Source organism: Manacus vitellinus, unplaced genomic scaffold (genome assembly GCF_001715985.3).
Source record: "Manacus vitellinus isolate BGI_N305 unplaced genomic scaffold, ASM171598v3 scaffold_19_pilon, whole genome shotgun sequence".
Taxonomy (NCBI): Eukaryota; Metazoa; Chordata; class Aves; order Passeriformes; family Pipridae; genus Manacus; species Manacus vitellinus.
Genome location: NW_021939395.1, coordinates 3,753,916 through 3,767,079, shown reverse-complemented (window position 1 = coordinate 3,767,079; position 13,164 = coordinate 3,753,916). Strand labels below are relative to the sequence as shown.

General features: G+C 38.2%; 1 protein-coding gene across 1 annotated transcript in view; it reads left to right on the top strand.

The window, feature by feature from the left end:
* Nucleotides 1-6,204, top strand: part of SLITRK4 (SLIT and NTRK like family member 4) — a 14,050-nt gene extending 7,846 nt beyond the window's left edge. Inside the window, exon 2 of the mRNA XM_029959159.1 lies at nucleotides 1,412-6,204. Within this exon, the coding sequence (XP_029815019.1) occupies nucleotides 1,462-3,975 (2,514 nt within the window). The 5' untranslated portion in view covers nucleotides 1,412-1,461 and the 3' untranslated portion in view covers nucleotides 3,976-6,204. The remainder of the gene's footprint in view (nucleotides 1-1,411) is intronic.
* The last annotated feature ends 6,960 nt before the right edge of the window (nucleotides 6,205-13,164 follow it).

Below are 13,164 nucleotides of genomic sequence, written 5' to 3'. Positions count from 1 at the left end.
TCGGGCTGCCCCTGGGGGCGCGCTCCCCGCGGCCGGGGTCGGGAGCCTGCGGGCGTGAGCAGCGGCTGCTCCGCTGCCCCTTCGTCCTGTACTCCCCCTTCCCCCCGGGCTCCTGCTCCGCGGCCTCCTTGACCCCTTCAGTCATCCCTTCCTCTTATCCTTCCTTGCCTCTTCGGAGCTTTCCTTCTCCCTCTCGTCCTTCTGTCCTGCGCTGTTTCCTCATCCCTCCTCTGCCCTCCCTTCCAGGTCCCCCGGCACATCCTCCCCTTGTGTCTCCCTCCAGTCCGGTTCTCCTCCCTCCAGCTGGCTCCTGCTTTCTCCACTTGCATCCCGTCTCCCTCCTGCCAACGCAGTGGCTTCCCACAGCAGGAAATGCAAGGGACAAGTTGGGAAATGGGGGTAATGGGAAGATGGGGGCAGTGCAACATATTGATTATTGACTGATTTGTTAAAAAAAAAAAAAAGCTACCTTCTAACTCAGAGGAAATGCTGTGGCTCCAGTTCTGCATAAAAAATGGCAGCTCAGCTGGTCTGACTATATGTGAAGGGTTCTTATCAATGCAGGAATAGGAGAAAATTACATAATGATTTAGAAAAAATAGTTGTCAGGTTTCTGTAGGGTCAGGCTGGTGAATTGTGACTTTGTTTTGCCCTGCAAGTCAGCATATTATTATTCCTGGGGATGGGGCTGTGTGCTTGTGCATGCTTCTCTGTGTCTGTGTGCTTCCATTGGTCACCCAGAGCTGATGTTCTTGTTTTGTGGATAGTTGTATTTCTGCAATCAGTTTACCACCTATTTATTTAAACTAGGCATAAGAAGTGACAGAAACAATGTGTGTGCATGTCTATATATCACTTGAGTGGATGTCTTTATTATCATACTGATAAATCTGTATTTGTTGAAGCTGTAGATACATACACTGAGTACTGACATTGCTTTCTGTGTCTGCACCTTTATCCTTTCTGTATTGTGCTATCCCAACCCAGATGTTTGGGCATGCATAACATCAGCATTTGTGTTTAATATCCCTGAAATGCACAGCAACATATGAGCAGTGCAGGTTTGAGGAGAGTAAATATGCATAAAATTGGAATCTCCTTTGGTTATTTTACTTTGTTAGTTATGCATGCTTGGCGTGTAGAAGAGAGAGAAATGTATTTGACAGACCTGAGAGTTATTTGTGTTTGTCTACAGAAATTTACATTCTGTGTTTGAAATCATCCTAGCTCCCGTGTATTTGTTTGGTTGTTAAAATCTTTCATGTTATTTTAAATTCAGTGCTTGTAGTTTATCTATAATCCTTGGCAGGTACAGTAGCTCAGTGGTATACAATTTTTAACCCAAATGACGTTTTGGAACAATGTCAACTGAAAAATGTTTTCTTTTTTTCTTTCCTTCTTTCTTCTTTAGATTCTTTATCTTTGTTCAGGAGCCTAAGGTTGCTTGCTGATCACAAGAAGATGTTTCTGTGGCTCTTTCTGGTTCTGTCATCTCCAGTTTCTTCTACAACTGCAGATGCTGATATATCTGTGGAAATTTGCAATGTTTGCTCCTGTGTGTCAGTTGAGAATGTACTCTATGTCAACTGTGAGAAGGTTGCAGTCTACAGACCAAATCAGCTTAAACCACCATGGTCTAATTTTTACCACCTCAACTTTCAAAACAACCTGCTAATTGTTCTATATCCAAATTCCTTTCCTAATTTTACACATGCAGTGTCCTTGCAACTGGGTAATAATAAGTTGCAGAACATTGAGGGAGGGGCCTTTATGGGTCTTAGTTCATTAAAACAGTTGCACTTAAACAACAACGAATTAAAGATTCTCCGGGCTGACACTTTCCTTGGCATAGAGAACTTGGAGTATCTCCAAGCTGACTACAATTTAATCAAGTTTATTGAACGGGGAGCCTTCAATAAGCTTCACAAGCTGAAAGTCCTGATACTTAATGACAATCTGATTTCATTCCTTCCCGATAATATTTTTCGATTTGCTTCTCTAACCCATCTGGATATACGGGGGAATCGAATACAGAAACTTCCATACATTGGAGTTCTGGAACACATCGGGCGAATTGTTGAATTGCAGCTGGAAGACAACCCCTGGAATTGTACTTGTGATTTGTTGCCTTTGAAGGCGTGGCTGGAGAACATGCCCTATAACATCTACATTGGAGAAGCGATCTGTGAGACACCCAGTGACTTGTATGGAAGGCTGCTGAAAGAAACCAATAAGCAGGAGCTGTGCTCCATGGGGACAGGGAGTGATTTTGACGTGCGCATCCTGCCTCCCTCGCAGCTGGAGCCCGGTTACAGCACACCAAACGGCCACACCACCCAAACATCGGTGCACAGATTAGTCACAAAGCCGCCAAAGACTACAAATCCTTCGAAGATCTCGGGGATAGTAGCAGGCAAAGCGTTCTCTAATCGCAATCTCAGTCAAATCGTATCCTACCAGACCAGGGTGCCTCCTTTAACTCCTTGCCCGGTCCCTTGTGTTTGCAAAACTCATCCTTCAGATTTGGGATTAAGTGTAAATTGCCAAGAAAGAAATATAGAATCCATGGCTGAACTCGTACCAAAACCTTTAAATGCCAAGAAACTGCATGTGAACGGCAATTATATTAAGGATGTGGATACTACAGATTTCGCCGAGTTTGAGGGGCTGGATTTGCTACATTTAGGCAGCAATCGGATTTCAGTGATCAGAGGAGACGTTTTCCGCAACCTTACAAATTTACGGAGATTGTATCTCAACGGCAATCAGATAGAGCGTCTGAGCCCTGAAATGTTTGCTGGCCTCCACAACTTGCAGTATCTGTATTTGGAATACAATGTTATCAAAGAGATCCTAGCAGGCACCTTTGACTTAATGCCCAATTTGCAGTTGCTCTACCTGAACAACAATCTTCTCCGAAGCTTGCCAGCGTACATTTTTGCTGGTGCACCACTTGCTAGACTGAATCTGAGGAACAATCACTTCATGTATTTGCCTGTAAGTGGTGTTCTTGATCAGCTAAAATCTCTTACACAAATAGATTTGGAAGGTAATCCATGGGACTGCACTTGTGATTTAGTTGCTTTAAAACTGTGGCTTGAAAAGCTAAATGAAGGTATTGTGGTGAAGGAGTTGAAATGTGAAACACCTGTACAGTTTGCTAACATAGAACTTAAGTCTCTGAAAAATGAGATCCTCTGTCCTAAACTTTTAAACAAGCCATCTGCTCTGTTCACTAGCCCTATGCCTGCTGTTACTTTTACAACACCACCGGGACCGGTTCGGAGTCCTCCTGGTGGCCCAGTTCCATTATCCATCCTAATCTTAAGCATATTAGTTGTGCTGATTTTAACAGTGTTTGTTGCTTTTTGTCTTCTCGTTTTTGTGCTTCGGCGCAACAAAAAACCAACTGTAAAGCACGAAGGGATTGGAAATCAAGAGTGCAGTTCTATGCAGCTGCAGCTGAGAAAGCACGACCACAAGTCAAACAAAAAGGATGGACTGGGTGCAGAGGCCTTCATTCCTCAAACCATTGAGCAGATGAGCAAAAGTCATACCTGTGGCTTAAAAGAGTCTGAAACGGGCTTCACGTTTGCTGACCCACCAGGGCAGAAAGTCATTCTGAGAAATATTAATGACAAGGAGAAAGATTTGTTGCACGTGGATACCAGAAAAAGACTTAGCACAATCGATGAACTGGATGAGTTATTCCCTGGGAGGGATTCCAATGTATTTATTCAAAATTTTCTGGAAAGTAAAAAAGAATACAACAGCATAGGGGTCAGTGGCTTTGAAATACGTTACCCAGAGAAACTACAAGACAAAAAAGCCAAGAAATCGCTAATAGGTGGTAATCATAGTAAAATTGTAGTAGAACAAAGAAAAAGTGAATATTTTGAACTAAAAGCTAAACTTCAAGGTTCACCTGACTACCTACAAGTCCTTGAAGAACAAACAGCTTTGAATAAAATATAGGTCGTACAATCTTATTGCCTACAGAGGACATTTATTTAATGATGAAAGTGCCTTTTGTTGACTTTTAACTTCCAAATACTATATTATATTGGTAGGCATAGAGGCAGGTGTATCCAGGGGTGTCTGATTAACTGTAGCTGCGTATGATTTGTCGAGTAGAGGAGAATTTCCTTAATAGATTTTACTACATAAAGCTCATGCCCAGTGGAATCCTGTAGGGATACTGCAAACTCTATTGCCAAAGGGATGCTTTATACACGTTACACTGAATTTAACCTCAAGAGGCATATATGTTTTGTATCTTAAATGCAAACCATCGTCTCCTTGTGATTTGTTAGAACAAACACAAGAAACCTGGTACTGATATTTGTACCTCAGCTGGGTCCTTCATCCTGCACGTGGATTTAAGTTGGTGGAACTGGAGTAATCCTTTGATTTGTGGTGTTGTAATGGCACTGTTTAAAGCTTATCTGGAAAGTAACAAGCATGCAAAGAGAGAACATTCAATAGTATGTGTAAATTGGTTACATTTATGGGCTGCATCTTGAAACCACTGGAATTATAATGTTAAATTGTGCAAATATTTGTTTAAAATATACCATGCATTACATACCTATGGAATAAATTTGACCACTTGAAGCATACATGTCTATAGAGAAAATTAAAAAAAAAAAAAAGAAAGAAAATAGTTTAACCTGACTTCTGCAGTATTTGTGACATCTGAAGAAAATATTTGATGTTTATGCAGAATCTGTTCTAAGACTCATCTCCAATTAAAACTAGAGTTCCTTCTCAGTTATGTGAAACTCTTGCAACCCAACAGGTTGTCCAAAAATGTCAAAGTGCTTACTGTGTGAGCGTGGCAGAAATTATTTTTGTAATATAATTCATATTTATGAAATACTTTGTATACTAAATAGGAAAGAATATGTACTCCTTAATATGTATTTAATATGCCTGACTTGTTTTCCTGATCACACTGCATTAATCATTCAGTATAAATAAAACCAGAACAATATACCAAACAGCAACCGGGGATGTAATGTATAGCATTATCCAGAATTAAGTGATCAGATATAATGATAATAATAATAATAATAAAAAAAAATTGTTCTGTACTATTCTTGTGAGATTAGCATATTATCTTATTTCAGATTTGTTACCAATGGTGCGTTTTAAAATAGATTCATTAGTTTTTTTTAGTATTGTGTCTCAGGCAATTATTTGCCACCAGTTTTCTTGATTTTCAGGTCTCTACAGCTTAACTTAAATAGTTTTCACTACAAGTATTTACAGAAATTCATGCTAAGGGTAATATTTTAATTGGATATGCAGAAGTTTTCTGTTCTTGTTATCTCTCTGGCTTCTGTTAGTCAGCAAAACCTGATCAGAACAGTGAACAATATGGCAAATCATGTCTATTTAAAACCACAGTGTAAAATGAGTATAGCGGTCTCAGTTCAGAGTATTGTGTAGCTCATACCTAGAGAGTAAAAACTTGCCTTTGAGAAAGCTGAATCTGAATAGCTAGGGGAAAAAAAAGTAGGAGAATGGAAAATTCCCACTGTATCTCACTGATAGATGGTACTTTGATATGAGAATGGAGATATATTGGTAAAGCATCCCATAAAAAAATCTATGCGATGAGATTAAAAAAAGTTCTTTGTCTTCATGAGCTTTGAATAAGACTCTCTTCCCTCCTTTGCTTCCAGAACATTTACCCCTCCCTACCTTTTATAATCAATAAGTCAGATAAGATAGCAGGATATAAACGTGAATGTTTTTCATGAATTTGAAACTAGCAAAAATTAGAGCAAGACCCAATAATAATACTGTGGAGAAGGCTGTGTCAGCTATTTCCAATATAAACCTCTAATTTCAGGGCTTTATTACAGTGATTTGAAATTTTTGTTCTGGAATGATACTTGGCAACCAGTCTGCAGTATATTTTTAACAAAATATACCAAAAAAAAGAAAGCAGTGCTTCTTTATTTAAGAGAAAGCAAACAAAACATTTCTCTACTTTTAACCATGTGTTTATGCTCTTGTGGCTTAGAAAGAGGGTTGTTTTATTATTTTTCTCCATACTTCAAAGTATATACGTGACTTCAGATAATAAAATTATAACAGATAAATTAATGGCTGAGTTTCTTTCAAAAAAACCGTGGCTATCTGTGCAGAATAATTAATGTAATTCAGAATGTCATAGGGATTTTCAGGACATGGATACTATATTTCTAGCATGAAAAGTTCCTGATTGACCAATGATGCAATACATGGCCAAGGCTGGAAAACGAATATATGAGTTTGTTGTCTGTGGATTAAGGAGTGTTAATGATGCACTGACATGGTAGACTCTGGTGGCTCCATCAGCAGGCTAAGGATGAGGGGTCACCGTGCCTGCTCCACTCAGTGCTGCGTGGTTTTGAGGATGTGTCCAAGTTCACTGGGATTTGCCAAAGCAGGAGGCTTCTGACACACTCAGTGCATTGTCAGACTGTCATGTCCCTCTCCCTGCTTGAGAGAGACAGGTGTTAAAAATATTAAAAGTAGCAAATAAGCCAGTACTTTGATGATAAAATTGACGTGCTTATGACTCATGTTGCCCTGAGTTAAAAGAACAATTATAAATTATCGTACCTTCCTCAACTAAAAAATTGAGGGGGGTTGGTTTTGTTTTGAGGGGAGGGGTGTTGTTTTTTGGGTTTTTTTCTTGTTTTTGATTTTTGTTTTGGTCTTTTTGTTATGGTGTCTTCTATTTGCTGATCAAAAGAAGAAGAAGAACTGATCTGTTATGCTGTACCATTACAGTGGGTCAGAGTTTCCTGACCACTGAGGTCCCAATCCAGTAAAAGCGTTTAAAGTCAACCTAAATCCTGTGCAGAGGTACTATTCATGAGCTAGTAATTACATCCCTGCCCAAGAGTGGGGCTTAGATAGAGTTTTGTCATTGACTTCAAAGCAAGCCAGCTCAGAACCATTGTATATAACACACAGAGCCCAGAGACTCTTTTGGGGTTATGCAGTTGAGTGTAGGTTCACCAGCATCACTAAAGGTTGCACAATCCGGACCTTCCTGTAGAAATCGTTCCTAAGTGTTTGACAATATATGGTGCAATATGTAGGCATAATAGCGTGAGTGAAGAATGCAAAAGCTGGCAAAACACTATATTTCTGTGAAAGTGTCACTTTGAATGGCAACCTTAATGTCAGTTTATTTTCTCCATGTTTTGAAGCGGTGTATGTGTCTGCACAGCAGTTTTAGTGTAATGTCCATTCAAATCTCCAGTCAGCCTTTCTGAGAAGGTGACTCTTGGGATGTGGCTTAACAGGTCTGTCTGTTCATTATCTTGGTTTGAGTGGCCATGCTTGTAAAATGGCTGTTAAGACCCATAGACATAAACTAAACCAGTGAAGGTGTTAACATAATCTGTCGTCTCCACTGTATTATAAGGAAGTTTCCGTTTTTAAATAAAATCAATAAAGTGTAATTGTTTCCTTGGAAAAAAAAAAGAAAAAAATTGTGCAATTTTCTCAAAAAAGCAAATATCACGGTGCAAGAACACAAGACCAGGTGATTTATGTTTTGCATTTAGTGTTCAAGATTGATAATAATGCAGCAATCTAGTATAAAAATCTTTTTTAAATGCCTTTTTTTTTTTTTAAAGCCATAAGTTATAAAGGCATGGCCTTGTGAATAATGTTAACAAATGTTTCAGAATCAAGAAAAAACATCCAGAATTTGATGGTGGTATAATATCTATAATATCTTTTGCATGATTTGTATGTTGATATTGTATGAAATGAGCACAGTGAGACTTTTTTTTTTTTTGGTTGCATCCAAAGAGTTAGGAAGGAAATATAACAAGAATGTATTTATAATCACTCTATTTTGAAATAAAGTAAAGAAAACAAAATGTATTGGCTTTACCCTGTTTTGATCATTGCTATTATAGTTTAAGATAGTTACTTATGACATCCAGCCCAATGTAAAACACAGAAAGCTATTGTTTATTAATTTTGTTTGCCTTCATCAACATCAAAATACTAGCCAGTGTTGACTTCAAAATTTGTATGAAATATTAATAAAATTGTTTGGTACTATTGTATTTCTGAAACTAGACTTTGTTAAGTGCCTGTAATATTCTCTTTTGGACCAGTTGTATGTGGAGGACAGAGAATCTATAAAGCAGTTAAACAGTAATGTTTTCTAATCACTTCAGCAATTTGTTATCATATTTTATGAAAGTTTTTCCCATCTTCTGTTGTCCAACAAAATCCTCCTTTCCTCTGTTACGCAAATAATCCCTCCAAAGTCAGTGAAATTTTTTTGCATTAATTACACAAGCAGAATTTAGTTTTAGTTGGATTCTGAGTTCAACACAGAAGTGCTTAAAGGATCACTTACATAATGCTGGGGGTATTTGTTTTGATTCTGCTCCTTTCTTATTTATCATTTTCAATAACACAGTTTCTCAGAGGAAAGAAAAGTTAGTTTGTCCTTAGCAAAAACAAAAATGTCAAGCTATCTACTATTTCATAGTGTATATAGTTTTATAACTGAATGTTGAAAAGATGTCTTTAGATAGTTTAACTTCCAAATTTATATTTTGTAGTAAAAATGGTTTACAAAGCCTCATAAAAATCTCCATGGCAAAGGAGAAGAGAAGGAACAGAACTATATTATGTCTAGATCAAACATTCCCTGTTGTGTAGGATTTAACATGCATTATAATAGCAGTGAATGAGAATCAGAATGTGATATGGACTAGAAAATTGGGACTTGATATGGATTTTTTTTCACTTCCAGCTGAAGTGTAACATTAGGAGCAAACCCACAGCATTAGCTGAAAAAGGCCTACATCTGTATTCCACATAATTTCTTTCTAAAGAAAAACTTGAGAACCAAGAATTAAGTATTCATGTTTTGATAACGTGGGCACTGCTTTCCTGAATGGAAAGGAATTTGGTGGTTTTCTTTTAATATGTTTTGTCATTATTGAGTCTTTATTTCCAATTTCAGTTTACTCATCCTTATGCATTCTGATTGATGCTCTGTTGGAAAGTAAAAATAGGAATGTTAGTGCTCAGGGACAAACTCTTCTCAGAAATTTACCAGTGTAAATGCAGACTGACTGAGCAGACTTTGGAATCAAATCAGCCTTTTCTTAGTAAACAAAAAAAAGCAGAAAATATTAGAGCTACCTCTCCATCACTGAAATAAAAATAAGTAATTTTTTCTTTGAAATGTAGTATTATAATCTCTCTTTATACTCTATTGATTTGTGTTATGAACTGTTACTATTTTCAAATTACTGTAGGGAAAATACAGACTAAGTGGAGTCCTGGGTCAGTTTGATATGAGTGGAACTCTACAATGATTCAAGAACTGTGGGCATCCTGAGGATGTACTATGGATACAAAACTATTTCAATTTGCTGGTGTAATGCATTGACTTGGGATAGCTCTCACATAAAATACAAATGCTTTCTTAACAATACAATTTATTTTCTTCCTATAATGGAACAAGGTTACCCTGCTCTTCTTTCTCATTAAGTAGGGAGTTTATTGCAAATATATTTGGTTTACTGTTAATTTTGTGTTCACTCGTAATACTTGAGATAATTCATTTGTTGTCTGAAAACAGTACACTTTGAGCATTCTGTTATTTTTAAAATACCAGTCACTGGTAACAGACTGATACTGCATTATATTGACTTTTCATTCCCTTGTTGGGAATTTTTGCGGCCATTTAACACTAAATAATTCCTTAAAAGCACAGATAAAGATTAGATAAGAAAAAAAGGCCTAATTGCTACTAAATCTGAATTTTTTTATATGTGTATATGTGAAGGCTTAACATTCTGTAAAACAACTGTGATGGGTTACGAGTGTTACATCGTTGTCTCTTTGGTCTTTGTTTAACCAGAAAACAGAAGGTGATCTCTATATGGTAATTTTGTAAACATACAGTAGCAAAGAATATTCCTCAGTTTCCCCCATCCACCAGCATTTCATTTCTTGGTTTAATTCAATGTAATTTCCTGGAAATGTGTGCGCTGTGACCTTCCAGGGCATCCTTCCACTTCGTGCTCTCACTTCACCCTCAGTGAGCCAGACCTTTCCTGCTGGATGTTTGTCTAGACTTCAGTTAGTAGCAGTTTCCAAGGAGGCAGAGGAGGAGGATTTGTCGATTCCTAAAACCTAGCTAAAAAAGGCAAAATGTCAGAGACTGTCCTGGATGATTCCTGAGTCATGTCAGATGGTGTAGGATCCAAAACAGGGAAGTGTAGGAAATGGTTTAAACTTCTGTTGTTAAGATTCATGCTGGGCTTTTGAAGCTGGACAATCATGGCTTTCCATGACTGTAAGTTGGACAGTGCACCATAAATGTGATTCAGTCCATTGAATCCTGACAGACTGTGGGCCAAATCCTGCAGACACCTGCACCCACTTAACCCAAGCTAGGTTTTGGTGTCACTACTCAAAAGTCTTGGGCAAATTATTTAGGTTAAAGCACATGTGATGCCTATTTCTTAATGAGGCTGAGATGTGGATACACTTGGGTGCATCCTGGGTGCTGCTTGGCTGTGGAGGTCAGTCTGTACCTAATGTTTGCTGAGGAATTGCTTTGGTAGAGACTCTCTTCACGTGCTGCATTAGTGCTCACATCTGAATATGAGACACAGTATGGTAAGTACATCTCAATGAGGAGAGTCACAAAGGGCAGCGTGTTTTGACAGATTTTGAGCTCTTCACTGCAAGAAACTGCAGGAAATGATGTACCATACAGCAGATTTTCTTGCTCCCTGGCAGGATTTCATAGACTCTCTGAGTTCTTCTCAGCAGGGTATTCTTCTTGTCTATACACTGCAAATAAGACTCCAGGTCACCACTCTCGTGTATGTGCAGTCTGTGTTTGCTTATACCCAAAAATAATTTTGTGGATACGTGTAGGAAAAGGGTAGGAGAATATTTTTTTTTTCCATTTGTAAAGCAAAATGGGCTGAATTTGATTTTTTCCAGATTGAAAAAGAAAAATATAGATAAAGAATGGTCGTGTTGTTGGTTAATATCTGTATTTTACTAAGAGAGAGAGAAATAAAGGAGTTGGTTTTATATTTTTAGCATGCAGCTTTTCAACTTCTTCCATTCTTGGGTTAGAATATGCCCCTGGGTGCCAAAAGGGCTTACATGTGCAGCTCAGGGCACAATTTAGTTGCAAGGATTCATCCTAAATGTCTTGCTGCCTTTTGTGTGGTAGAAATTAAATGGAAGGTTCTGAATGTTCCCTGTCTGTTTGCTTTCATGGAAGTTAGATCAGTAGGCATTCCTGAAGCTCCTGTTGAGTTGTCTGCAATTTGGTGAAGTTGGAAACAAGAGTACAAATATTGTACAAGGGGTGATTTCTTTGGATGGGGTTAGCACTTTGAAATAATTGGGGTTCATATAGTTTCCTTCTTAAATATCGCCATTGGTTGCCCTGTTTTATACTTATGAAGATCTTTGCTTCTGGGATCAGTTCAGTAAATCAGTGGTTTTACAAATGTGATCAGGAGATTGGGTCCAAAAAACTTTGCTTTTAATTGTCATGGTTTTCCAAGTTGTAAATAAAGAACAACAACATCATGAATAACCGAGATTTAAGATTTCTTTTTGTTCAGTGAAAGTGACTTTTGCCTTACTAAGCGAAATATTCAGGAAGTACTTTGGGAGAATTGGGTTTCTGCCAGCAAACAAGGCCCATATTTTGTAATCCTTTCTCAAGAACATAAGCTATGGAAGCTGTAAGAGGTTTTATCTTTTAAGTAGCTTCCCCTATAATTTGGAGGCTCAGTTCAGCTGCTGGAGCTATGCCACAAGCAAGATCTTATGATTTTGCTGCAATAGTCACATAGACAGTAACTAGACAAGTAATGGTCAACAAAATGAGTGTGACACATTCTCTCTGGGTAGCTTTGTCAAGTAATTTATACCACTTCAGCATATGACAGCCAGGATAGTAAGGATTATAAATTGTAAAGTGTGTTGGTGAGGATTCCTTTACATTTGTAATGTGCCTTCAAAATGAAAGCAGTATGCAAATGATGACTATTATCAGCATACAATCCATTTCAAAAGAGGAATACCATTGTACTGTACATAGTGCTCTATTGTTCAGATTGAGAAATATCACTTAAAGTGGATAAGCTGTGCTTTCCTTTCTGTAGACTCTATTAAATAGAGCTGTTTACTCTATACAGAGTAATACAGCTCTGAGCCATATGCAAGAAAATACTTAAGCCCCAAAATGACAAGCAAATAGAACATCCAAAAAGAACATCTGCATTATAATAATAAAATCACTCATATTTTCCAATAACATTGGCACCTCTGGCTGTTTTTGCTCTGCTGACAAGTTGTGGGACTGAGGTGTAGAACTGGAGTCAGTTCCTATTCCCTTTTCCACACCAGAATTCCCTTTGACACTATACACGTGTGAGGTCGGTTTGCCCACTGCGTCTCAGTGGCACGTGAGGCTGAAGCAGCAACGTGTTCATACCTACTGTGCAGGCATTTGCCATGGGCATCATGACAAAGGTGTCCCCAGAGACAGCAGAAGTATGGCAGTGACCTTTGCTGGTGTCTTGTCCTATACCATCCATTGCTTGAGCCAAGCAACAGGGTTGTAGCAGGGCTCGGGAACATCCTTGTTTTGACACTGCAGAGAAGCAAAGTAGCAGGAGCAGAACAGCAGAGTAGCTCTGTAATCAGGAATGTAGGACTCTCCTTGACTGATACTTCAGTATATGGGCTAGTCTACTTTACAGTGTTCACTTCTGGGTCCAATCTAATCTCTAAAGTTTAGGACCAGGCTGGAAGAACTTGTTTGGCCAAATGTCGTGTCCTCCACAGTGCAACTAGACCAGGTTCTCTGCCAGATTTGTGGAGACACACGTCTTTTCCCTGTCTGTAAATAATGTACAGTCAAACTAGCATTAACAACTTTTATTGGTTCTGTAATGTACTACACATAATGCATGTGCACATGCAAAATTGTCATTTCCATGAGGTATTACTGAGGTGTCTCTGGCAGTAGATGAGAACAACCATTTTTTGCCTCAAAGCCTGTTTTGGTGGCCAGACTCAGATCATTTTGCCTCATAATTATATATGCTTCTGATATAATAATTTATTTATTTTCTGAAT